This window comes from Catharus ustulatus, chromosome 3 (genome assembly GCF_009819885.2).
Source record: "Catharus ustulatus isolate bCatUst1 chromosome 3, bCatUst1.pri.v2, whole genome shotgun sequence".
Classification (NCBI taxonomy): domain Eukaryota; kingdom Metazoa; phylum Chordata; class Aves; order Passeriformes; family Turdidae; genus Catharus; species Catharus ustulatus.
The window spans coordinates 86,016,252-86,042,913 of record NC_046223.1 but is presented as its reverse complement, the minus strand read 5'-3'; the positions used below and the strand labels follow the sequence as shown (position 1 = coordinate 86,042,913).

The 26,662-nt window shown below is 36.5% G+C and overlaps 1 protein-coding gene across 3 annotated transcripts in view; it reads left to right on the top strand.

Moving 5' to 3' along the window:
* The window catches only part of MYO6 (myosin VI), a 109,731-nt gene that overhangs the window by 61,848 nt on the left and 21,221 nt on the right, over positions 1 to 26,662 (top strand). Inside the window, exons 12-27 of one of the 3 annotated variants that reach the window (XM_033054172.1) lie at positions 66 to 210; positions 6,651 to 6,808; positions 7,356 to 7,447; positions 7,901 to 7,973; positions 8,819 to 8,946; positions 9,991 to 10,086; positions 12,147 to 12,320; positions 15,998 to 16,036; positions 18,452 to 18,545; positions 19,921 to 20,051; positions 20,168 to 20,245; positions 21,155 to 21,284; positions 22,645 to 22,735; positions 23,929 to 24,079; positions 25,424 to 25,632; positions 26,032 to 26,110. In XM_033054172.1, the coding sequence (XP_032910063.1) occupies positions 66 to 210; positions 6,651 to 6,808; positions 7,356 to 7,447; positions 7,901 to 7,973; positions 8,819 to 8,946; positions 9,991 to 10,086; positions 12,147 to 12,320; positions 15,998 to 16,036; positions 18,452 to 18,545; positions 19,921 to 20,051; positions 20,168 to 20,245; positions 21,155 to 21,284; positions 22,645 to 22,735; positions 23,929 to 24,079; positions 25,424 to 25,632; positions 26,032 to 26,110 (1,868 nt within the window). The other 2 variants (XM_033054170.2, XM_033054171.1) reach the window with 2 other exon arrangements.

Here is a 26,662-nt window from a genome sequence, read left to right as displayed (position 1 = left end):
AAGCGCCAGGAGGTAATTTGCAGCGGCAGGGGTGAGTTCCCTCACGGTGCATTGTGTGTCCGCAGGGGGCTGCACGCCGCGCGCGCGGAGCCAGGCGGCGCTGGAGCGCTGCGCGGCCCTGCTGGGCCTGGACGAGGACGATCTGCGCGGGAGCCTCACCACGCGCGTCATGCTCACCACGGCAGGGGGCGCCAAGGGCACGGTCATCAAGTGAGTGCCGCCGCCGGGGCCGGGGCCGGGGCCGGGGCCGCCCTGCCCCTCTCTCACCCACCCACCGGCACAAGCGGCCCCGCTCCCGCTTAACCAGCTGCAGGGGTTGTTGCCTGGAAAGGCTGACCTGGAACAGAAACTAGACAGAGCAAAAGGAATAAAATAGGTGTTTATTGAAAAGATGCACTTTGGGCAGTGCAAGATCCCGGCCGGGGCTACGCCCAAATGAAGTCCAAGAAGGATCCCGGTCATGACTTTTTACACTTTCATGGATTTTGGTTCATCTACATATTGGGATCAGTTGTGCAATCACAACCCCAGGCTATGAAGTCTCAGCGCCCCGGCTTGCCCCCTTTCCCTCGCTGTTGTTTATGCTTTTTGGGTACCAGTTGTCCTTGATTCTCTAGCTGGGAAGGGATTGTTTTGTCTAACTACCCTGTGAAGAGAACTAACACCTGATACGAAGTTTCACAGTTACACACTAAGCAGCAGAGAATCTGAAAAATACAAAAGCTGAAACCCAAAGGATCAGGGTGAACTGAGGTGTTCCCGGCCCAAGCTCTTCTTTTGATGGCTTACCAGGCCCAGGTACAGCCCGTACAGAAATCGGAGTGCTGAAGGCTAGCAGGCTTACGGCACTAGACACTTTGAATAAGTAACTCCTGCCGTTGTGTAAAATCTCTCGTGTGTCAGTGAGTACGCTGTGTGGCCAAAGAAAGAATAGCAGCCAGCCAGTTAAATCCACAGCCTGCACAGAAATTTGATGTGCTGGAAGGTTTGTCAGATAAACTCTATCAAGGAATGTTAATGCGGTATCTGAAGTCTTTCAGAAGACATTTGAGTCTTTGTCACGAGGGCTGCACCGAGCTCCCGCGAGAGCATCACTAGAGCTGGGCTACTTTAATTAGAGAGCAGTATATCCACCCTTCTTAAGGTCCGAGCGATCAGTGTCCTTGTGTTTGCCGTATTTAATTCTTCTGAAATCAAGTTTCAACTTTAAAAACACCCCTGCAAGTAGTAATCTAGAAATGTACTGCTTTTTGCTGGTTTTGGTGAACACACATTTAATATTGACTGATAGTGATGTTTCACAAAAACACTGATAGAAAGTGAGTTATTCTGGATTTTTTTTTTTTTCTGAAGCTATTATCAAGTTAACTTCCTAGGCACAGAAGCAAGATAGTGATTTCTTTCTATATGCACATAGAGAAGGAATAAAGAATGTATAAATATGGTACTGGTGATAACATTTCAAAACTGAAATTTACAACTCTTGCAAAACTGAATTTTAAATACAGTTACCTTTTATTTATGAAAAACAGCTACCTTCCACCACAAATTTTCTCTTGCTGAGATTGATCCTAGCATGGCAAGCTGTCAGGGATGCTAGCTGTCTGCCACTGATCTGTATGTTTTAACGTTTAGTCTTCTATGTTGAGTATTTTCAGAAGTTCAAGGAAACATCAATAACTGAACTTGGACTAAGCAATTCTGAGCACATTAAAAGTAATTCTCAGTGTTCAGCTAAATGTATAAATCTTTTAATTAGGAACCTAATGAACATTCACTCCTTAGAAGAATACATGTTTATTATTCACTTATGGAAACAATCAGATTGTTTTAGTGAATTGGAAATAATTTATTCACATCATGCCAAAAGTTTACTATATGAAACTTACAATTATCTGTATTAATAGAGTTTATTTGAGTTCTTTGTGTATTTTGTCTTTTGAAATTTACTTTGGAAATCATTATTATGGAAAAAGTTCTAATGCAGTGACAAATGGTAAGTAATGTTGAGGGGAGTGGGGTAGAGTGATGTGTTACTCTGCATTCAGTTAAAAGCTTAAGATGTAGACCTCTTAATTGTGTATTCAATAGTCCATTTAAGGAGAGTAAATTCTTCTCTCCCTGCCCAATGTAAATTCCTCCTCTCTCTCCCACACCAGTCACTAGAAATTGGGGACTTTTGAGTCACTGTCGTCTTGCTGCCTTATCAGATGATATGGAGTGTTACAAGTAATTTTTTCCCTTTTTTTACTAGCTTAATGTGTAGGAAGATGTGGGTCTTGCAGGAAAAATATTGACCAAGTTTTTACTACTTGCTCTTTTCCAGACCATGTCTAAATTGACAGCAAAATCTTTGATATATTCACCCAGGAGAAGTTTTGTCAGTATTGTGGATAACATTAGAGTAGAAAATTGCATATTATACAGTAGAGATGGTACCCATAGTAATGCATGACAGTATGAACATTGCAGATTTTGAAAGTCAATAACATTTTTTACTGAATTCAGTAAAAGTGATCAGTGATTGCTGATCTTTCTAGGTTCACTTACTGCTTACCTGGTTATTCTCCATATTGCGTTTGTATTTTTTTAAGTCTCCTCAGTTTACCAGTAACCTACTTTCCTTTACTGAAATATATCTTGTGGATTTTTACATTATGAATTTTTTGAAAATAATTTTGTATGCTAATCTTGTTAGCAAGATTTTCTGCTTTCTTAATTCAGTATTATTAGAGCCCATTTTTTGAGAATACCCTTAATTTCACATTCCTTTTAAGTGAAAGCGTTAAATAGAAGTGGAAGGGCTTTGAATAAATTGTATCCATGTCAGATTCAGATGGCACTCCACTGAAAATGTTCTCAGTGAACTGCTGATTCAGCCTCTGAGAACAGATTAGTTTTGACTGTTGTACATGTAATATATACATAAGGTTTGTCTGTTTATTTTCCTTTTGAGAATGTTTGGTAGGACATATCAAGCCACCACCATTATGAGGCACACCGTGTCATCACTTCTCAGGTGACACTGTCAAGGAAGATTTCTTAATTTTTGTTGCAGCTTTGAGTTTACATTTTTGATTAAAACTGTAAAGATTTTCTGATCAGCATATTTATCCTTTATAAGCCTGGAGTGTTATTAGCACTGTGCAGTTTCAAAAGTCTGCAAACATAAGGAGTTGTGTTTTTATGCCAGCAGATCTTATTTTTATTTTGGGGGTGTCAAAAATGAGTTCAGCAGACTCAACATCTCAATGATTAGAGTGTTAAACCTTTTTCACTAGCATTTCCTAAACCTGTGCATCTAAAAGCAAACATATCCTAATAAATAGACCAATATCATCTTCTCACGTGGCTTACTACACCTACAAGAAAAGTGGATTGGACTGTTTTAGGTATTTGTTAAACAGACACCATTTTTTCTGTGATAGTGTGGTTTAGAAACTATTTGACAGCTGTCAGTATTAGAGTTCTGACAGTACACTGTTTTGTTATTTTGGTGGGTTTTTTTTGTTCTAGCAACCCAAAGAGCTGGTCATTTCTCTCTCTTTCTTAGGGACCTTTTGTGTGCAAGTAGATCATGTGAGTCCTAATAGGTCACAGTGAATAAATAGCTCGGCTGAAATCACTCAGAGTATAACAAAGGCTTTGTTCTGCTGGGCACAGTGGAGCCAACAAGGAACAGTAGGAGGGTGATGCTAAATGCAACCTCTCTGAATTTCATTAAATACTCATGTGCAGTGAGCTGCCTGGGGGACTCGGCAGCTGCGCTACGTCTATCTGTCCTTGTCTCCCAAAATCCCGTAATAATTACCTTGTTGGATGATGTTTTTGCCATCCATGTGAAGTGTGTTTACAGAGAGAAATAATGTGTTAGGATTCAAAATCTGGTGCTTCTTTTAGACTGTAAATGTGCTACTGTGCTCCTCTCTTGCTCAGTTTCTTCCTTTCCAAGAAGACTTTTCACAGAGGACTCTATCATCACAAACTAAATTATTTTAAAGGGTAAAAAAAATTAACTTGCATCATTCCAGGTCCTCCAGCTTCTTTTGCAGTACATTTTCTACCAAAATGTATTTTTTTAGTGATGCTAATGAAGCGTCCATTGAAAAAACTTTTTCAAAAAATACTTTTCTACATTATTTTGAACTTTAGCTTTTCTCAAATTACAAATGTGCTGCTTATATTCTTTAATTATGTGGAGTATTTAACTGGGTAGGGTTATTTCATCCAGGCTACTTTATTTATGAACCATCCATATTGGATAACAGTAATTGATGGATATTGCTTCACCTGCTCTCTCCTTCAGTTGTCAATCACAGGCAAATTATTCATGGTTTTGATTAAATTAATTTTGTTCTGGAATGTATTTGGGAACTGCATGGAGTTGTCCACAGGTTAAATCTACCCCATCTGTGCTTTCCCCCAGGTCTTAAACTCTAGCTCAGTGGAAACCTTGCTGAAGAGATTGGCATGAAGATCAACAAGGTTTTTTCTTGCAGCCTTACCAAAGTGCTTAGAATTTGCCATTTTTTTTCTCTATTCCATTCAAGTAGCTGATGAATGGAGGAGAGGGAAGGAAGGTGAACTGAAGAAAGGAGAATTTATCTTTTCCTGATCAGGGAAGAAACAAGAGAAAGAAGGAGATTCATTTTTCTTTGTGCATACCAAAGAAAGGAAAAGCTGAGGGAAAGCAAGTTCGTGAGAAGAAAGCTACTTGTTCTGAACGTCAGTTCTGTGATGGGGCTCTTGTGTGTCTACTGTCTCAGGGCACTTTCAGCCTTATTTCGCAGTTCTGAACTTTCAGTTGTGCAAAATACATTGCAGGGTTACATTTTCTTTCCATATGTGTTTGCTGCATACTCTGAAATTTAATAACAAGGGTTTGTGCAGTTTTTAGAATTGTATTTAATAGTCGCAGAATTTGCTTTTTCACCTCGGACCATTTTGTAAATACATGCTCTAGCAGTGCAGCTATTTGTCATGTAAGTGAAAAGCATAAATTATTTTAATGTATTATATTATGTAATAGGTCTGCAGATGATGGGAATTAGCATTCTGATCTCTTAAACGTATCAGAACAGAATGCAAAGGTACCTTCCTTCTATTTATAAGCTGAGATTTCTGTCAGTACTCATTACCTTAAGATAGATGCTTAGTGGAAGACAAGATTGTGTGTTAAAGCTAATTACTATCAAATGTAATGTAGCTGCAAGTGTCCTTTGGGAATGGAGACTCTGGTTCCATACCTTACCCCAGTCACTTTTGACTGAAAATAATCTCCATCACTCTCATGATTTTGCATCAAAAGTATTATCCTTGAAGAAATTAAAAAAAAAAAAAAGGTAATTATTAGTTAGTTTAGTGCTTATGAATTCTGGGAAGTGAAGGATATGGGTAAGCTGTTGTTGTGGTTTAACTCCAGCTGGCAATTCAGCCCCTCATAGCCACTCACTTACTCCATGCCAGTGGGATGGGGAAGGGTAAAAATGAGAAAACACATGGGTTGAAATAAAGACAGTTTAACAGGTAAAGCAAAAGCTGCATGTGCAAGCAAAGCAAAACCAATAATTCATTTTCCACTTCCCATTGGAAGGTTAGTGTTCAGCTCCCCAGGATGGCAGGGCTTCATCAAGTGTCATGGTTACTTGGGAAGAAAAAATTTCAAACTTGTAGCATCATTCCCCTTTCCTGTAGCTGTCGGGGTATGGGGGTGCCTGACCCCTGGCTGCCACGAGGTACCCAGATAGATCTTCTTGGTATCTCAGGTAAGACTCAGCCTAGCCCCTGCAGAGGGAAGAGACCAGGAAAGGCAGGTTGGATGTTTCACAGGTGTTTATTGTCCTTGCAAAGGGTTCCAACCACAGCACAGTCCATGGGGGCTAGGTCTAAACAGGGGATTTACAGGTTTTGAGTAGCCTAAGAAATGGACCAATAGCCAAGGTTTTCCAGGAAGTTATAACCAATGAAATGTACCAGAAGATCAGGTGTGGAGCCTAGTAACAAGGGAATATTTCTATGATTAGTCTCTCCAGCTAAGCAATTCTTATCTAAGGACTTTCTCTCCAAGGAAGCCTAGCTGGGGCTTCTTCCCCCTCCACACTTTCCTCCTTCCTTCAGTTTTTATTGCTGAGCATTAGGCCATATGTTAGGGAATGCCCCATTGGTCAGTTGGGGTCAGCTGTTCCAACTGTGTTCCTTCTCAGCTTCTTGTTCGCCCTCATCCTCCTGGTGTGATGGGGTGAGGAGCAAAAAAGATGCCAGGACAAAAACTAAACTATAAGCTTTATTCTAACAAAACAAGTCATAGATAAATAGTAGAAATACGTTTTGTAGATGGTGATGTATATATTTTAAATATAATTCTCTGGAAATGGTCAATACAGTTTCTAATTATCTAATAAACAATTAGGAAAGCATCTAAATCTCATTTCTACTGATGGTGGCAAAATATTATTCTTTTTTACAGGTAAGATGCTCTAACTTGACAAGATTGTTTCTGCCTTGGCCTAGAGATTCAAGGGGAGGGAGTGGTTTAGGTCCTAATTTACAGTATTGGAAATGCTTTTTTTAAGTTTAGAGTCTAATCTCAGCATTTCACAGTAAGGAATTTTGAAAAATAAGATCTATATCTTGGTTTTTTTTTTTTTTAGGGTACCCTTGAAAGTGGAACAAGCAAACAATGCTCGTGATGCCTTGGCTAAAACTGTGTATAGTCATCTGTTTGATCACGTAGTGAAAAGGGTAAACCAGTGTTTTCCATTTGAAACTTCTTCTTTCTTCATTGGAGTTCTAGATATAGCTGGTTTTGGTAAGTATACTTAAACTAATTTCTAGTTGTCACTTTTTCCCACCAAAGATTCAATAACAAATTCTATAATGAAGAGTGGGAGGGTTTTCTTTTTGGTGTTGATGGTTCTTGTAAAGCTTTTGCTGCCTTTGGCTCACTGAAATTTAAAACAGGGCATGTTTTGTCATGGGCTCAAGTCCTGCCAAGATTGTCCAGGGGAACAGCCTTTGGATTTCAGGTCTTTAGAGCTTTGATATTCTGTGCCAACCTGTTGTATCATAGATGTGTAAGTATGTATTGGTACAATTTCACTGTTTGGTAGCATCTTGCTTTGATCCGCTGCCAACTGTCTGTCATTTGTCTTAGAAATATCATCTGCTGCAGTATTTTTAAATGCCTTGTGCACAACTTGGAAATCTGTAAAAAAATATTTCATTTTGCTGAAAGAAATGGCTATGGATCTGCACACATCTTTAAATATTAGCACTGTGAAGCTTCTCTTATTTACTACTTAATATAAACTCTTGGAACACTGTTTTATCATGAAAGTTTAACTTCTGTCTTTCAGAGTACTTTGAACACAACAGTTTTGAACAGTTCTGTATAAACTACTGTAATGAAAAACTGCAGCAATTTTTTAATGAAAGAATTCTGAAAGAGGTATGATATATTTTATGTTATATTTGAGGATTTGGTTTTTTACTGTTATATTTGAGAAATTTTTTTTCCTGAAGAGATACTTGAAGTAGCACTGCTTTTTATAAGATTACACATTATATTTGAATTTAAAAAATCATTCAACGTACTGTTTCCATATTATGTGACATCTGATTGTGTCAAAAAAGAATGTGGATTTTTGAAAACCAGCAATGAGGTATCCAGAGACTGGGTAATCGCTAATACCTAATGGAAGTATTTACTTGAACAGACTTATCATTCAGGTGTTAAAGTTGGAATATATTAAGATGTGTAAGGAAATTCTCAAATGTGTTCTGATTAATGCTATATTTTTTAAAATTACCTCATGTTTATTATAATTTTTGGTTTTTTTCTTGATCAGTTAAAAAAAAATTAAGAGTGGTGTTTTCAATTACATTTTTTCGGTAACTTTAGGAACAAGAACTTTACCAGAAAGAAGGCCTGGGGGTTAATGAAGTTCGTTATGTAGATAATCAGGACTGTATAGGTATGTACTTCTTGAATTGTCAAGCTTCTTGTTACTACCATGGATGAAAAGATTTAAGCAGAAGAGGCAAAATATGCATAGCATTAGTAATTATATAATTTTATATATAGCCTCATTCAATTTACAGTCTTAAGAGTTCATAGCCATTGCTGCAGTACAAGCATTAGCAGTTTCACTCTTTCCACAGGAAAAAGTTGGTAGTAAAAATTCCTCTTACAAGAACAGTTTCATAGAGAATGGAAGCAAGTTGCAAAACTGTGAGTTTGTGTCTAATAGTTTCAAGAGCATAGATTTCTGTGTCAGCTTTCAAGGCTTTGGTATATGTATGTGAAAGGTCAAAGCAATGCAGTTGTTTAAACTTGTGAAACCACTGCTGTATGCTCAAGTCTGGTCTGCCTTTCCTGAAACAAGTTTCTACTTCTCACTGGATGATGTTATCAAATGGAAATATCAACCTTTTAGTTTTGACATGTGGTGAAATGTGGATGAAAAGCTTTAAAATCTCCCCCAGCAATTGAAGCAATCATCACATAAAGACCTACGATCATACTGTGAGAAGACTTAGGCACCTTTTGAATGATTAATTTCTACTTGAGATCAAGAGTTAAAATCAAACCATTGATTAATGATCTTTTTCTTCCACGTTCCACAAGAGTCAGAACATCTAGATTTGATGGATATACTATACGTATCAATTACGATATATAGAACTGATTTTCCATGACTTGTATTTTGTTTAATGGCTTTCCATAGGTACTTTTGTAGAGAGTCAGATCAGCACCTTTTACATGTGTGATACGAGTTGATGTATTCAATTTTTGTAAATATATGGTTTTTATTAATAGATTTGATTGAAGCAAAATTAGTAGGAGTACTGGATATTTTGGATGAAGAAAATCGTCTTCCCCAACCAAGTGACCAGCATTTTACTTCAGTTGTGCATCAAAAACACAAGGACCATTTCAGGCTCTCAGTAGGTTTATTTTTGTTGTCTGTCTTGTTTTAATGAAACAGTTCTTGGAACAGTTGATAGTAACACTTCAATTTAATGAAAATCTTTCGTAAGAAATCTCATACCACTCAGTCTGCACAGTCTGTACCACTTTGTTAAGGACAAGTTTGGTTATTGGATTTGATGAAAAGTTCACTGAAGGCTTCAAGCAATTCTAATATCCTGCTGAAACTAAAGCCATATTCTTCACCTACATTTGAAGTTTGTTAGCATGTAAAGCATGAAAAGGAAGTAAAAACACATTTTAATTTAGATTGTTTCATATCAGATGAGTTATTTCGTTGTTCTTTTCAAAAATTGCTTGCTTTCAAGAACGTTTGACTCATGTCTAGTGAGCTAGCACTTCAGAGATGAAAATGGGGATCATACTAGGAAAATGTTTTTGTTGTTTATTTTTTAACATGCAGCACTGTGTGAAAGATTAAGGCAAATTGTTGCAACTTATATACATGAATTTTATTGGGATAAAAAATGCTGAAAAAATGCAAGCAAAAGAAACCATCCTTTATCATTCACTTACCAAAATTGTCATCCATTTACCTTGTGTTAAGTTTCCACTTAATCCTGCTTACCTGAATTGCTGTGCAATGAAACATTCTGGTGGCGTGTTCATGATCAGCTGGGTGCTTACCTGTTAAGATATACCATCTAAAACCATATGTTAAACTTGTCTAATCCTATTCATATAACAAAACTATTCATCAGCTCAAATGAATGATACAGGAAGTGTTGATTAAAGCAAAACCAAATCAACTGCTGGTATTGGCATTCCTGGTGACTTGTATTTTGAATGCAATGTATTTAAGAGTGTGGAAGAGTTTGAAATTAGGTTTTTAGAATATCATGGTTTGGACAGAAATGGTAATGATCAGCACAATTGTACTTAAAGGAAATCTGACTTTTAATACCTAATGCTCCTGGCAGATCATGGTGGTGTTCTTAAGAAAAAATTTTTTCTTAGTCTCCATTGCAATACTTCTTTGTAATTCATCTTCTTAATTCCAGATTCCTAGAAAGTCTAAATTGGCTGTTCACAGAAATATCAGAGATGATGAAGGCTTTATTATCCGACACTTTGCAGGAGCAGTGTGCTATGAAACGGTAATTTTATCTATGGAACACTATGCTTATTGTGTTTTGTAGAACATTTCTATTTTTTCAGTGCATATAGCTTAAATGACAGAATTTCCTGTGATCAGAAATTCAAACATTGATATGTCTTAACTTTGAAACCAATTTTTTGAGTATTTGACAGAATTGACACTTTTGAGGTTACAGCCCACTTTAATGACATATGTTTTGTGTAAAAATTTGTTTCAAATCTATAGGTAATGGTGTCAATATTAAATATATTGATTCACAATCTACTGCAAATATTGCATCAAAAGGTTTTTACATTCTGGGGAGAAAAATAAACTATGTGAATAAAAGTATTGTTAGTGAAGAGTACCTTTTTGGAAGCATGGTTTTCCTTGTACACAGTCCCCATCATACTTTGTGTCTTCCATTTATACTGGCAATGAACTTATTTGTGTAAAAATACAAAATACTTGAAATTGCTACTCTTGAAATACATTCCAGATTCTTGTGCTTTTTTGACTATTACTTATTGTACAAAAACATTGTAGGACCTGAAGCCAGTATCTAGATCATCAACTTTCAAAACCAAAAGTTTAAGATAAAATGAGGATCCATAATGCTCTGTTGTTTTGTATAACTTCAGCATGTATGAAGGATACTACTTGCAAAGAGGTTTTTCTGCCAATTGAAAAAACATGCTTGAAGGATTTGTCTTTATGTACTTCAGAATGCTCCAAGAATGAAGATTATGTTTTGCAGTAGTTGGATTCTGTGAGTCATTTTAAAAATAAGAAAGTTGAACCCTCTGTGTTAACTACATGATTCTTCTGAGGTTGCTTAGAGTAGATATCAAAATAATAAATGAAATTTGGAATTCCAATAAAATTGGAACCAATTTTTCTTTGTTCCAGGTTCTCTATTTTTAACCATGTGGCTCATCATGATACACTAATAATGCCTTAGTGTCTTCAGGAACAGAGGAGACAGATTTGATCACATAAAGTCTGCTGTCAGAGCTAATCAGATGTGAGGTCCAGGAACTGTTAATAGACTTGACTTTATCCTCTCCCTCAGAGGGACTTTCTTAGCTTGGGCCTTAAAACTTTTGGACAATAGCTCCCTTGTAGTACTTCTGTTATTTTCCTGTTGTTGTTTGCTTTTGGTTTTTTTGTTTGTTTGGTTTTGTTTTTTTTCTTTTTTTTTTTTTCTTCTCACTGCACTTTTGTGAGTTCTCATGGTCTGATTTGTGCTGGGGACACTTATTTGGCTGCATTCATATTCCTTGTGTCTTCATGGCTCAAGCAAACTTTGGAGGCCCCTGTTTGTCCTTTGACTCCTATCACCCTTTTATGGAATATCTGGCAAATTGGCATTTTCTTCAAAGTAGTCATGGCCTCTTCTGTTCATTAATATCAAAGTCTCTATTAAGTTTCACCAAAAGCTATTGAGGATTTTGTTGATGTGAATTTGGATACTAACGTATTGATCTCTGAGTTTCAATGTAATGTATTGTTCTTCTCAAAGTTAGTGAACCAATTCAAATAAACCAGGGATATAAAGCTTGTAGGAAAAGACAATATATTTTATTAAATCAAGTGTTCATAGTCATAGTACTACTAAAATAACCTATTTTCCTTTCATTTTCCAAACTGTGTAGATGTACCAAGTTAAGTGTGCACGTTAATTCCCATTTCTCGATAGATCTTAAATGATATTACAAGCAGTGAAGAATTAAGCTTCTCAGAACTCCCAGGTGATGATGGTGTGCTGAGTGCTGGAAATGGAAGGAGGATAGTCATTGACAAAAAAAAACCAACTGATCTCTTTAAAGGCACCAAGCCTTTGGGTTTCATAATTCCTACAACATCCTTTACATTTAAGACTGTCTTTTTTCTCTGGCATTCAGGTTTTGTGTATTAAACTGAAAAGTTGTTTGAAATAATATATGAATATTTACCCCATGTATTCTTGTTGATTTTTGAATTAAGTATGTAACTAAGTTTCCTTTAGTTTTCAAATTAGACTGAAGTAACTTTGACAGTAAAACAAATGTGCTCTTATCTCTTGGGTTGTCTTTTCAGATGCAATTTGTGGAAAAAAACAATGATGCTTTGCACATGTCCCTTCAATCTCTTATATGTGAATCCAAGGACAAGTTTGTTCGACAGTTGTTTGAAGCCAACACTAACAACAACAAGGATCCCAAACAAAAAGCTGGGAAACTCAGTTTCATCAGTGTGGGCAACAAATTCAAGGTAAAATCATGTACTAAAATCTTCTTGTAATGTCTGCCAGTTTTATGTTACTTGAATTAAGTAGAACCTAAGCTTGGAAAAACTAGCAGTAACTTGAGATTCAGAAGAAAATTTGGTTAAATAGATGATTTTCTTCTGTTGAATTATAAGAAACTGGTATGTTTAAGTTACATGCTGTGCATTTCTGTCAAAAGTGTCTTCCATAATAGTCCTTACAGAGATTATACAGTGATCTTTAGGTCAGAATCTTTCAAAGTCACATGGAAGTCTTTATTCAAAAGGTTTTGAGATTTAAATCTGGATTCAGTAGACTTTAAAAGGTTCTAGATGTGACAAAATGTGTTCTTCCATTCTAGTGTAATTATGTCTTCTAGAAGATGTATTGATTCTCTACAGTTGGCCAAACTCTCAAAATTCAATACTTAACCTAACCACTGTTTTTCCTTTTCTGAAATATATACTTAATTATGGCTTACACAGGAAGATATTCATTGTACTGAATGTTTCCTTTCTCAATAACTGAATCTGATGCTTCTCCTCATTTTCTCCTTTCTTCTGATCTTATAAAGCTGACCTTCAAACCCTGTCTTCTCCAAATGTTTTCTGCATCCTTTTCTCATTCAGCAGTTTTATTTTAGCTGGACTATTCCAGCTCAGGATGGCTAGAAAGAGAACAATAGGGGAATTAAGAGATGAAAAGCAGGCACATCGTGGGCTGCAGGTAAATTTTTCAATCTCATGGATTTTCAGTTGGTAGAGCTGCAGCAATTTCAACAAGAGCTCTTTTCCGCACGTTCAACACGGGCCAGATCCAATGAACAAGTCAAATCAGGTGCTGAAACAGTTCTGGTATGCTACCTTACCTAGGGCTACCAAAAACCCACCTCATGTTCCTAGCTAGACTCCTTACACAATCCCTGTGGAAAACAAGTATCTTGAATAATCCACAAAACCTGCATGTAGAGTGAGATACTGCCAGTAGCAGAAAAGTCTTTCTGCATTTCTGCTCCATATCAAAGGTAAGTATTGGATCGGGACTACAAGATAAATTCCTTCTTGCGTAATCATATGTTGTGGCTAGCCTTTGGAACTGTTCCCTAAATATGCAAGGGCTGAAGAACAGGGAGGATATGGTAGCAGCACACTTGCTTTTTATAACTTTATTTTATACCAATAGTATTCTGCTTCAGGTCTATACTATATTCAGTGTTCTATGACTGTTTTATTTCCTGTAGCGAGTGCCAAGTTATTGGTCAGTCTGACAAAGGGTGTTCTCGTTATACACTTCTGGAGTTGTTTGGTTAGGTTGCCAGGAATAAAATTTTCATGGGGCCAGGAAGAGTAGGAGACAGAGCCTGACTTGTAAGGCAGTGGTTTTGGCATATAACTGGGAATTGGACAGACTGCTCTCCTGAGTTTTGCTCTGATGATTCTTTTTAACTCCTTCCTATTCTATAGTGGTTGTTGAATTAAAGTGTAACAATTGGTTTAATGTAAAATACACAATCATCAGGTAGTCTGAAAAGTTGCATACAAATAAGCCATGTCCTGAGAAAACCCTGCAACTATGAGTCTCTTGTGAAGCTGGGATCCACAATTTTTAGAACTGTATTTTTAAAATGAAATCAGCTGGGGGATCTTTTGAGGTAGTTTCCTCTTCCTTCCATCTGGATTTTCAATTTCACTCAGATTTAGCACCCCACATTCAGCTGATGTGGACTTGTGCATTATACCACTGCCCAAGGAGAGGTGAATTAAAAGGGAAGCATTTTTGAAGTGAAGCAGAAATTGAGTGGGAAACTTTTTTGGATTTCCTTTTGAACGTGAGTGTTCACCTCTCCTGCTAGAGCACAGCTAATGTCCTCTTTGGATCTGGCCCATCAATCTATAATTATTTCAATGTTTTCAAGTTTCATGGCATTTTGAATGTGTATGTTTTTTCCAATAATTCATTTAGTGTTACCTTCCCAGACACAGCATGTGATGCTGATGAACACTAATAGCCTTGAAAATTTCACTTCAGATGACATAAAAATATGGTCTTTTATCTTACTAGATATTTCATCTCTTTAAGAATAAGAATTCTTAGTGCATTAATTTGTAAGTCAGTTTTCTGAACTACTGAAATTAGAACTGCTTCTAATTATATCAATTACTAGATGATGTTGCAGGGACTTCTCATTATGAAATCCTTCACACATCCCTTCCTTATAACTAATTAAAATTAATTTTCATAAATCAGTTGAGAAAATAATGATTAATTTGCCATCAGATCTCTTCAAGATTGTTTGAATTGATTTGACCTTGTGCTAATGATGAATTAAATTGTGAAAATTCAAAGAGTAGTAGTTTTTTAACAATAATTTTGTTATGATTTAGTCATACACATTTTGTTGGAGAAATTCACCTGAGAATGTCTGGTTTATTTCTTTTCAAAGCACAGACTATAAGGAAGGGGTATTTTCCCTCGAGCAGTAGTGTACTTTGTTGATGGAATTTAGTCTGTCACTTGCAAACTTAAGTGTTTGCAACTTGAGAAACATAATTATTATGATCAAGTTGAGATGTAGAGTATGTGTAAGTGAGAACTGAGCAGGAGGTTATTAGTGTTTGTCATGCTTCTTGTGGCACTTTTTCTAACCACATACATGTTAAGTTAAAAAAATCCCAAATAATTTGATCTACCAGAGGGACAACTGGCAGCTGTAGGTGATGTACATTACCCATACAAATCTTATTTCTTGGATTCAAGGTAATTGAAAGATCTGGTAAAAAAAAATTAGTCAAAAGTCAGATCCTTTGAATTTTCTTCCAGTGCTGAAAATGAATATGTTAGGACATAGTGAAATTTGTATTGCTGCAGTCTATATACTTAAAGTTTGCTAAAAAACTAGAAAGGCTGGCCCAGCAGTAATTTATGTGGCAAAACAGACGCACCTCTAAAGTAAAAATATTGCTGTTTTTCTGATGTGAGTTTGGAATATTTTAAGTCCCTACCAATTACTCTCAATAGCAACTCTAAATTGTTTTCTCTGATAGCAAGTCTCTGGTTATCCTGGACTTGACTCCAAATAATAGTAGTATTGTGGACTTTTCTCATCACAGTATATTTAAATGCAACTTCACTAAATGTCATTTTAAAATTGTAGTTTTTTGTCATCAATAGGGAATTAAAGAGTTTAGAAATAAAAATAGATTATTGCAGGTAAATGTTGACATAACTTCAAAAAAAACACAGAAGAAAAGCCTGAGAATATACTTTCTGTGTTAATTATTTAACATACAAATAATGTTTGTTATAGATTAAATTTGGGATTTCACAAATTATCAGTGTGTTTTTTAAAAATGATTGCAAGTTGGTCTCATTTTTTAAATAATTCTATTACATAGTCATTATTTTTTATTTCTCTAAATGGACATGCATGTTTTTTGATTACTGTGTTGTAATAAGTGACTAGTCCATGCAGTATTGTTGTACAGTTAAATGCAAGCAATTTCCTCAGGGCCATTCATGCACACTTGCATGATTTTGTCTATTAAAATTTGTGAATGTTTGGTTTATCAGTTCTGTCTCGCTAACAATGAACATGCATGCAGTAATACTGTACCTCTGTTTGGTGTATAAGTTTCTGTACTTGCCGTGGTAAGGCTCCTGAAATACCTGTTTTCTTTTACAGACTCAGTTAAATTTGCTTCTTGAGAAGCTTCATAGTACTGTAAGTATATATACCAGTGTAGGTTCACAGTTTTCTGATGTAGGGCAAAATACAGTAATTTCACGACTATAAGGCGCACCCTTTTGACTAAAATTTTTCCCTGAACCCAGAAGTGCACCTTATAGTCCAGTGCGCCTTATATGATGGACATAGTTCGGAAATTTGCCTACTCGGAAGTGAGAGCTGTGAGCCACGGGGGGAGCTGGCAGGGCCATGGCTGCCAGGTGGAGGCAGGGCTGCACCCCGGCAGGCATAGCCCGGCCCCGTGCAGGTGGAGTGGAGCCCCAGCAGGCATAGACCGGCCCCGTGGAGGCGACACGGAGGGATGGGTGGCCACAGCCCGGCCCCGGGGAGAGGGCAAGGAGGGGCGGCGGGCACAGCCCAGCCCCGGGGACACTGCACGGAGGGGCAGCGGGCACAGCCCGGCCGTGGGGACGCTGCACGGAGGGGCAGTGGGCACAGCCCGGCCGCGGGGACGCTGCACGGAGGGGCGGTGGGCACAACCTGGCCCCATGGAGGCGGCATGGAACGGCGGCGGCCGCAGCCCAGCCCCAGTGAGGCGGCATGGAGCAACGTCGCGCATGCCCCGGCCCCGCCAGGTACAGGCGGGCCCAGGGGTCCATGGCTGCCAGGTTGAGGCGGAGCCTCAGCCAGCAACTGCGCAGGGGGAACTGGGGGCGGAGCCTCGCTGCAAAAAAAAAGTGTGCCCTATAGTCCGGTGCGCCTTATCTGATCTACAAAGTTGCGAATTCTGCCAACTTTGGGGGGGGGTGTGCCTTATAGTCCAGTGCGCCTTACGGTTATGAAATTACTGTAGATTATCTCAATATTATGGCTTACAATAAATGTAATTAGTAATTACTTAACAGTTTGCAGCTACACGGCACTTCAGGAACATCTTGCTGTACAAGTGTTGGTTATTGATTTACTTAAAAAAAGGAAAATGCACTACCTTCAAAAAAGTTGTAGAATGAAAGTTAAACAATTTGAATAAGCAATGTAAAATCTGTGCTGCAATCTCCTTTTTTTGTCATTTTTACTTCTTTCTGTGTATTGGTTATTGTTAATGACTAATTTGCAGAAAATTTAGAAATGTTTCTTAGAAGCAAGATATGCAAGAATTTATTATTAATTACTCTTTTCAGATTCTATAAAGTAATTAAAATTACTATCTTTTATTTTGCTTTTGTGACTGGGTGTAAATGCACAGATGGTCAAAGAACCTGAATACCCTAATAAATATTTGTCTTATGCAATTAGATAGTTTGTGAAATTCTCCCTGTAGTACAACATGCCATTTTCTTTTAGAATTTGGATTTGGAGGAACACAGTGTTCTTTCTCTTGACCACATGTTCTAACCAATTATAGGTACTAGGTTATGCTCTGTCAAAAAAGAAGAAAAAAAGGTGGAAAACCAAGGGAAGCAAAGGGGTGAGGTGCTGGAGTAAGACCAGCATATAAGATTTTACTGTAGTCATGAGACTGGTCTGAAGGGTGATCTATTTCACCCAGAACATTCTGGAACTGAAATACAGTCCAGGGGAAAAAAAGTGTGTGACCAGGTTTGCCGTACTCTTGAGTTTAGCTAACCCACGATTGAGGAGATACTGTCAACGTAGAGCTCCCCTGGCAGGTGCTGTCTCATTCTTAGCTGAGCGATGGAAAAAGAGAGAATATGCTACAAGCTGGGATTAATACTATGTTTTCGCAGTCCCAGTTTTGTTTCAGTATGTGCAAAGTTGTCATAAGCACTGTAACAAGAAAATCTGAATAATTGGATGATGCTTGGCAAAATGTTAGCCTTGCTGAATATGAAATGATCAGAGAGGGCAGTGGTCAAAACTGTAGCACACGTGGTCGTAACAGAGGAGCAGACTGGAACAGCATCAGGGAAGGGAGACTGAAACTGTGAGCCAAAGGAAGTTGTAAAAAGTAGAAGTTAAGGAAAGTCAGGTTCATCTGGCATCTGGCATGATGGAGTCTGGTAGCATGTTTGCTGATGTGAACTCTGGAGCATTTTAGTGTTGTGACTGTAGAAGATAATGAAGGTAGTAGGATCTAGAGTCATAATTCATAGATTTTATACATGTTAAGGAGAATAGTTCAGTGAAAATTCAACAGAATTGAGGATCCAGATCATAGCTTGAGTACTGGGATCTGTTACATCAAGACCAAGGTTACAGTGTAAAACTGATAATGTGAGAGAAAAAGAATGGGTCTGGGACTTAATTATCTTGAAGGCCTATTCCAGCTTCTTAACTTTCTATGATTCTATGGTAATGTCAGCATTTCTCTTTTAGAATACTAATATTTTACATCTTTCCCCCTGCCACTCATAAGTCTTAAATCATTAACTGCTATTTCAGGAGTTTTAAAAATCTGTGGATTTTGCTAACTTCTTGCTTTGGTCATAGGGGTCGAGCTTTATTCGCTGTATCAAACCTAATCTAAAGATGACAAATCACCATTTTGAAGGAGGACAGATCCTCTCTCAGCTTCAGTGTTCAGGTAATATATGCCTCTGGTATTTTTCCCTCTGATTTTTACTTTGATGATTATATATTAACCTAAGTTTGAAATAAGTGGGATGAAAGCAGTATTTCCTTGTTTGAACTGTTTTCTAGAGGTAGGTTATTTATGCTATTTAGATTTTTAGTAACTTAGCACTCATTTTATTCAATAGAACCCTAGAAATAATTCATCTGAACTGCTGTTAGGACCCTTCTTGCAAAGAGCATCAGTATTAATAGAGCACCAGTTCAGTCTGGAGCATAGAATTTTAAATTTCTGTGGCAGAAGTGTTACAAACTCCTGTGTGTATTTAGAGGCAGTCAGTGTTAGCTGAGATATCTAATAATTGAAGCACACCAACATTCTTTGATTTTATATATACTTTGATCGAGTTTAATTATACTGGTTTACTTTCTCATAAGTTTCTTTATATCACTATTAACATGATTTGAAGCTGAACATCCAACATGAATGAAATGCTGTGTCTTCATTATTCTTGAAGTGCTAGATGCTTTCTAAATTTACAGCTTTATTTGCTCAAGCCCCACTGAACTTTTTGAAAAACAAAGACATAAAAACAAATTTATACAAAAAACAAATATACAAATATACAAAAACAAATATAAACAAATTTCTGTTGAATGCAAGTATGCAAAGATAAAGTTTTATGACAACAACCACAAGTCTAACTTGAAAACTTACCTGAAACCTCTGTTGATAGAGTTATATAAAGTAGTGGCTAGAAACTGGTATGGCCTGTGCTGCTGAAGTAATTGATCTGAGTGTGTCTGGGCTTTACTGATGTCCTAGTTGCAGCCAAAATGTAGTAACATTTTTCAGGACATTAAAGTTACATCTTAGCAGTTGAGACCTTTCAAGTACACTAGATGTTCTAGCACTGCATGTGTATTTGAGGTTGCATCTGCACCTCATCTCACAAATACCGCTCACATGATTAAAAGAAAAGCCTGGTTGGGCATTATTTGGTGGTTTGGGGTGTGGATTTTTTTTTCCCCTTCCCTTTAAAAATTAAAATGTTAAATCTGCTGAAAAAGAAAAAAAATTTTATTAGAAATATTAGAAAAAAAATCCTGTGGATGATTGAGTGTTACTTCTCAAATAGGGAGAAAACTTTACGGGCTTTTCTCATGTGTTCAGGTTTGTTTTTTTGTTTTTTTGGGTTTTTTTTGTGACTGATCACATAATCAAAAAACGCTACAGGCTTGATCAAATCCCAGCTGAACTTTGTGGTTTAGTCCCTGAACAATGTCTTTGAGTCTTGTGTCATAAACCTACTGGTTATCATAAAATTCACTGCTTAATTTGAGTGTTACTGATCCCAGCTTTTGTGCTCGTGTCTCTGTGAATTTAGGGATGGTGTCCGTTCTGGATTTGATGCAAGGTGGTTTCCCATCACGAGCTTCATTTCATGAACTATACAATATGTACAAGAAGTACTTGCCTGAAAAATTGGCTCGACTGGACCCTAGGCTTTTTTGCAAAGTAAGGAAGAAAATAATATATTTCTGTATCATCCAGGAGAGAAAATGTGTTTTGATGTTGGTTTTTGTGGTTTTTTGAAGGAGGTAGAATATAATCCTTTCTGTTTTGTGTTTCAGGCCCTATTTAAAGCCTTGGGACTGAATGAAAACGATTACAAATTTGGGCTAACCAAGGTGTTTTTTAGACCTGGCAAGGTAATCTTTTTCTTGGAGTTCATGATTATGAATCTTAGAATAATTTCATTTTGAAAGGACCTTTGAAGGTGACATTTTTTAACACATTGATGAAAGTGTGGCCAACCTAAATAATGTTGCCCAGGATTTCTGTAAATAATTTGTTCATTTTCTTTGAATAAACCACAAAATTAGTACTGATACAATTGGTTTTATAATCTTGTTGCTGGTGCTACAGTATTTCTAATGCAATGCTTATATTCAAAAAATTATGTTGACTATTAAAAACAGAGGAAGTCAGGGCCAAGAAGAAATATTTTCTAGTAAAACCTCTTTATAGCTGAAATCTCTTTCTATGATTTTGAGCATTGCTGCTTCTATTCAGAGAAAGGAGATGAAGTCAAGAGCTATTGTGATGAGAAAGGAAAATTATTGTAATCCCAGAAGAATGTTCTTCCTGTCACATAACTTACCAAAAAGCAGAAGTACAGGATTTTCAGAAAACATTACCTTCAATGGGAACCTTATACAAAGGTTAAAAATTGAGAAGTGCTTTCAGTTTTTGTTTTTTTCCACAGGTATATAATTAGATGTGTCTTGAAGTTGTGGAAGGCCAGAGTTCATTTCCAGGATGTAGAAAAACAATTAATTTTAAAAAAATTTGGCCATAAATACTTTTGGTGATTAGTAAATGGCTATATTATTGAAAATGTCAAATATTGGATATCCATAAAACAAACATATAAAAAATCTGCAGTTGTAATTTCTGTTCTCATTAAAGAATAAAGTGTAAAAAAATTTATCTACTAACTTTAGTAAAGCTGCTGTAAGTTTACGTTAAAAATATTTTAACTCAGCATGATCTTAAATAATAGTGTCTAACACTCTCTGTCCTCCTAATATGTAAAACTTGTTTTAATTATTGTTTAGTTTGCAGAGTTTGATCAGATAATGAAGTCTGATCCGGATCACTTAGCAGAGCTGGTTAAACGAGTGAATCGCTGGCTTATCTGCAGTCGTTGGAAAAAAGTTCAATGGTGTTCTCTCTCAGTGATTAAATGTATGTGTTTTATGTTTTATTAAATCAAAATGTTTGTTAAAAATACAGCAAAGCAATTATTATCGCCTTGAAATGTGGCCTAGGACATGTATAGAAGATGTTACATACTGAAGTCTGAGTACTTGATTTCAGAGTTAGTGAGATTTTTCTTGAAGTTCACTGTGTAGAGAAGGAATAAGGTGGTGTGGAATAGAGATTGGCACTTGTGTTGTGCTTCAGTAAAGGTGTCTGGGAGATGGGGAAAGGTCTGATGCAGTATGTCAGCAATCTCTAATAGCATGGAGAGTGAAAACTGCATTAAAATGGGGAAGAAAAGCATAAAGGTCTCATGCCAGTGCACACACAGCTGTGCATTTGGGCCAGTACAGTCATGACTTCTACATCTGTCACTGATTATTATTTGTTGTGGTTTATAATGGAGCAAATAGAATTTCTGAATTCTTATGGTACAGATTTCAAGCATCAGAGATTGTAACACTAAAATCTTGTGTTTGACCTAGACATTTATGCCATTTAGTCTATTTTTTCAGAAAGGCAGGACAGAAAGTATATCACCATGTGCAAAAAGTAGAAACACAGGGAAATAATATTTATTATTTCCTTGTAGTATTTTATGGCAAATTGGAAGCCAATTTTATTCCCAATACAAAGCTGAAACAGTTAACAAAAAATAAAGTGCATCTTTGTGATGACCTAAGTCCATTGGTTAAACATCACTGTGTTCACAAACCATGTGCTAAAGGCAGTCTGGATCCACAGGCATCTATTTTCTCTAGTGAATCTGTAAAAACTAGTTTATTGTTGCACTTCTAAAATACTCAGCACGCATGCATGTGCCAATGCCTTGATTCTTTGTTTAACTTGCCTCTTGGTTTCAGTCATTTAGTTAGAATCTTTAGATGAAGACTGTATTAGAACAAAAGCTAGAGGTTTTGTTCTGTGGTTTTTTTCATTCCATTATTGTAGAGAAATGCTCAGTGAAGTTGCAGCCACTTTATTATCTCTATCAGATATTGGCTACTTGATTACTCTTCAACACAGGACTAAGACTCCAAGCTGAGTGTTTCCTGCTTGCTAGAGGCTGTGACTTTTAAGAGAGCTTACTGGTATCTCTCAGTCTGGAGGGGTGTGTGAGTGTGCACGTTTCATTTTCCTGTCAGTTTTGAGTGAGAGTCTCTGTGCATGGCCAAAGATTGTGAATTCTGCTACTCTGTTTCTTAAATGTTGTGGTTCCAATATAGAACAAGCTCTCAAGCATAGATAGTCTGCGTACAGTTTTAAGACATCAAATGTGTGAGGAAGATAGAAGTTGTTTTAAACTGTATAAACCATTAAGATTCTATCTCCTGTATGTTTACAGTGAAAAATAAGATAAAATATCGAGCCAGTGCCTGCATTAAAATACAAAAGACTGTTCGTATGTGGCTTTGCAAGAGAAAGCACAAACCACGGTAAGAAGATATTCCTTTGTTGAAGAAAATATGTTTTAGATAATATTTTCTTGTGGCTGTAAGAAGAGATTTACTTAACTAAATCTATCTGAAATCATAGAATGATGCTAAGTGCAATTAAAGGAGACTAGAGGTTCTGTGTTCCTTAGCTATTTCCCGAGGATGAATAGATTAAATCTGACCCTTACCTAAAAGACATTTCTTTAGCTCTTTGTTCATAAAATCCTTCAGTGACAGCCTTGTTTTTAGAAATCTTTTATTAAGTCTAATTTAATTTAAGCTCATTAATTTTTGTCCTTTACCCATTCACACCTTCCTTTATAGACTCACTTTCATTTTTATCTTAGAAATAATATTTGTCTTGTCTTCTTGTGAAATTAATTCCATCAGCTGCTTGCAGGGAATATTGATGGAAAAACTACTTCAGTCGTTAAACTCTGCTCACACCTTTTTGTTCTTTGACAGAGATGCAACTCTGTTCTTGTTGTGGACTTCTCATAAATTCTTTTAAATCCTTTGAGAACTATGTTTCATTTTGAATCTTGGCATTTCTGACTTTTTTTTAAAATTTTTGAATTAGTTGGTGCTCTTTGCTCTTCTTTGATTTCATTTCTACTTCCGTGTGTTGATTTGCGAATCCCAGTACAGTGATTTCTGTTTAGGAAGATTGTCTGCAGAGTTGTAACTTTTGTGTGGGGCCTTCAATAGTGGTTCTTAAAAAAACTCTTGAGTTTTCCTGAACTCTTCCCCAGCCTTGTTTTCTCACTCTTTTGGGTGTAATGATTGTTCCCTGCTGTGTAGTTAAGTTTTATCTGGTTCATTCTGTTATTGCTCTTTGAATAAATGGCACTATTCAGCCTTTATTCCTTCCAGTTAAAATCCTCTAGGAGATACTAATGATTTATTATTGGGAAAAAAACCCCAAAACCACCAAATTAATTCTCAAGATAAAAATGTGTTTTTCCATTTTGAGTCATTGTCTGCTGAGTAATTTTGGTTACTGCTTGGAAAAGGCTCTATTACTTAGTTACTTGATGTGACAATGCTCAAACTTCAAAAAAGAGGGTCAGTTTTGTCAGAAGGCGTAACTTGTGTCCCCATCTACCTTTATTACATGAGTGACTAGTGGAGTTTTAGAAATATCACCTTCCAAAATCATCTCAAGATAAAAATAAGCTGTTTTACCTTCACAGCATTGATGGCCTGATAAAAGTACGTACACTGAAGAAGAGACTTGACAAATTTAATGAAGTAGTAAGTGCTCTGAAGGAGGGGAAGGCAGAGACAAGCAAGCAGGTCAAGGAGCTGGAGGATTCTATTGATGCTTTAATGACCAAAATTAAGGTATGTGGTAATAATGAGAGAAATAGTATCTTAGCACTGGAATCTTTAAAAAACTTCATCTAAATGAGAAGGCTAATACATTTTTCTTAATAGAAAATATACTTTAATGTACTGGTCTTAATTTTCTTTCATTTCAGTCATCCTGTTAAAATTATTTGGAAATGTAACTGAAGTGAATCTTGAAAATAGGTGCATATGTCTAGACTTTGGTATCTGTGTGTCAAAACTAGCACTGAAGGTTTTAAAGAAAAAATGCATGTTGATATTATGAGTGTTGTCAATAATTTGTTTGTTGCTTTCATTATTGGAATAATGCATATTATCAGTAGTTTAGATTAATAAGGGCTGAAATGAGGCATTTTTCACAGACTAAAGACACTTGTCACTGAATAAAGACATTTATTTTCCAGTTAAGGGTTTTTCACACTTGGTAGTAAAGAGAATTCAGCTTGCTGGTTATGCTCCAGTCTGTAGTCCTTTGTTTCTTGCCACAGAAGCACAAAGAAAAATGAAAGCACACTGGCATTTATTAGTAATAGAAAAAATTTGGTTTCTTGAATTCTAGTTTCATGCAATATTAAAGCTTTTTTAGTGTATCATATTAAGACTTCTCTATTTAAGATCACAGTTGAAAAGATGGTAGAGTTAACCTGTCAACTTAGAGTTCTCTTTTCTAATAAAAAGTATATAATTTGATTATCATCATGATACACTATTAGAAAAGGTCAGCAAACCCCCCATATTGCAGTTTTGTTAGTAAGATATGAATTGTAAAATGAAATTAAATTGTACCAGTCAATAAGGTTTAAAAATGTCTGTAGCAAAGGCTCTTTTTGAAACATTTTTGACCTGTCGTTATAACTTTTTCTAAAAAGTCACAACACAATACAATATTTTTTCTGGGTGCTAGCAGAAATATTAAGAAAAACTATTTTATACTATGATATTAAAGCAGAGCTGTACATAACCACTAAAGAAGATGAGAACACAGTGCAAAATACACATGGACCGTCCTTGATTTCCATCCGGCATGTTAAGAATTAATTTCTGTTCCTTAAAACTGCAAGATCTAACATATGAAGGCGTGCTTTGAAAAGAAGTCATGTTTAATTTCAGTGATGAAATGGAGATTAGTTTGTATGGTTTTATAGGAGAGGGGAGAGGACTGGGTCCTCAGGATTTTAGAAAGAAGGGGAAGAATGGACTTAGACTTCCCAACCCTGAGGTGTATATATGATTTAAGTATAGTGCTCAGTGATCACATTTCACTTAATATTTTTTTAGTATATACTTTCAAAAGTGAAGTACAAATAAAAAAGAATAACCACCTTATTATTTTTGCAGACTACTATAATGACTAGAGAACAGATACAGAAAGAATATGATGCTCTGGTAAAAAGCTCAGAGCAGCTTCTGAGTGCACTGCAAAAGAAGAAGCAGCAAGAGGATGAAGCAGAGAGGCTGCGACGGATCCAGGAGGAAATGGAAAAAGAAAGAAAGAGACGTGAGGAAGAAGACCAAAAACGGAGGAAGGAAGAAGAGGAAAGACGCCTGTGAGTCTTCAATTTGACTAAGTTGCTGGTTATAGAATCAGAAGTAAACAGGAAAGGCTTTTTAATGAAGTTATCTTAATATACTTTCATTTAGAGAGTCACTTGGATTGTATTCCAGGTGTTCTGTGCAGTGTTGAAACATTTCCTTTCCCAATGATTTATAAGGCAAGTGTCAGAAGAGCATATGGAAGAAATTTGGAAGAAATTATATGATGCAGCTGGAAGTACAGATGAACTTGAGAAATTTCATAACTTAACATGTGGTATCCTGTCATCAGGACTGCACTGACTTCTGGATTACCATTCAGTTTTATAAAAGAGACTTTGTATTTCTTACTATTTCTTGCTCACTTGTATCACAGTGATGTGTTTTCATTTCCTTCTCCTCTTATGTAATAGGAAATCTGAGATTGAGGCAAAGAGAAAACAAGAAGAGGAAGAGAGAAAAAAGAGGGAAGAGGAAGAAAAGCGTATTCAGGTTAATGCTTTAGCTGTGTGTGGCTTTGGGGGATTTTTTTGTTATTGTGGTGGTTTTGGGGTTGTGTGTTTTGTTTCTTGTATTCATTTACTTGCTTATAAGTCTTTTTTGTAGCTTATGTTCTCTACTGAGTTTAATGGCTTCTTTCTATAAATGCATATCTCAGAGTGATTCACTAGTGTTGCTTTATTAGTAAAAATAAGGCAAATGTCATGTTTAGAGCAAGATCCCAAGACAGATCATCTATTTCTAGTTTCCATGCAACTTCAGATATTCTCAGTGGAGGTACCTCTGTTTTTAAAGGGTTTTAAAATGTTATTTTTAAAGTATACAACATTGGAGAATCCTAAGTTAACCTTTGAAGGATTTATGGGTGGTCCATGTCAGGCAAGTTTGGCATTCTTTTACTAAAGTCACATCTCGACTTGTACTGTGTCATTTACTTGCTTAACTGCAAACACTTTCAGAATATTGGTTCTGAATTTCAGAATGAGAGGGTGCAGGACTGTCCTTGGTAACTCCTTTGGCTACATTCATGTACACTAAATACAT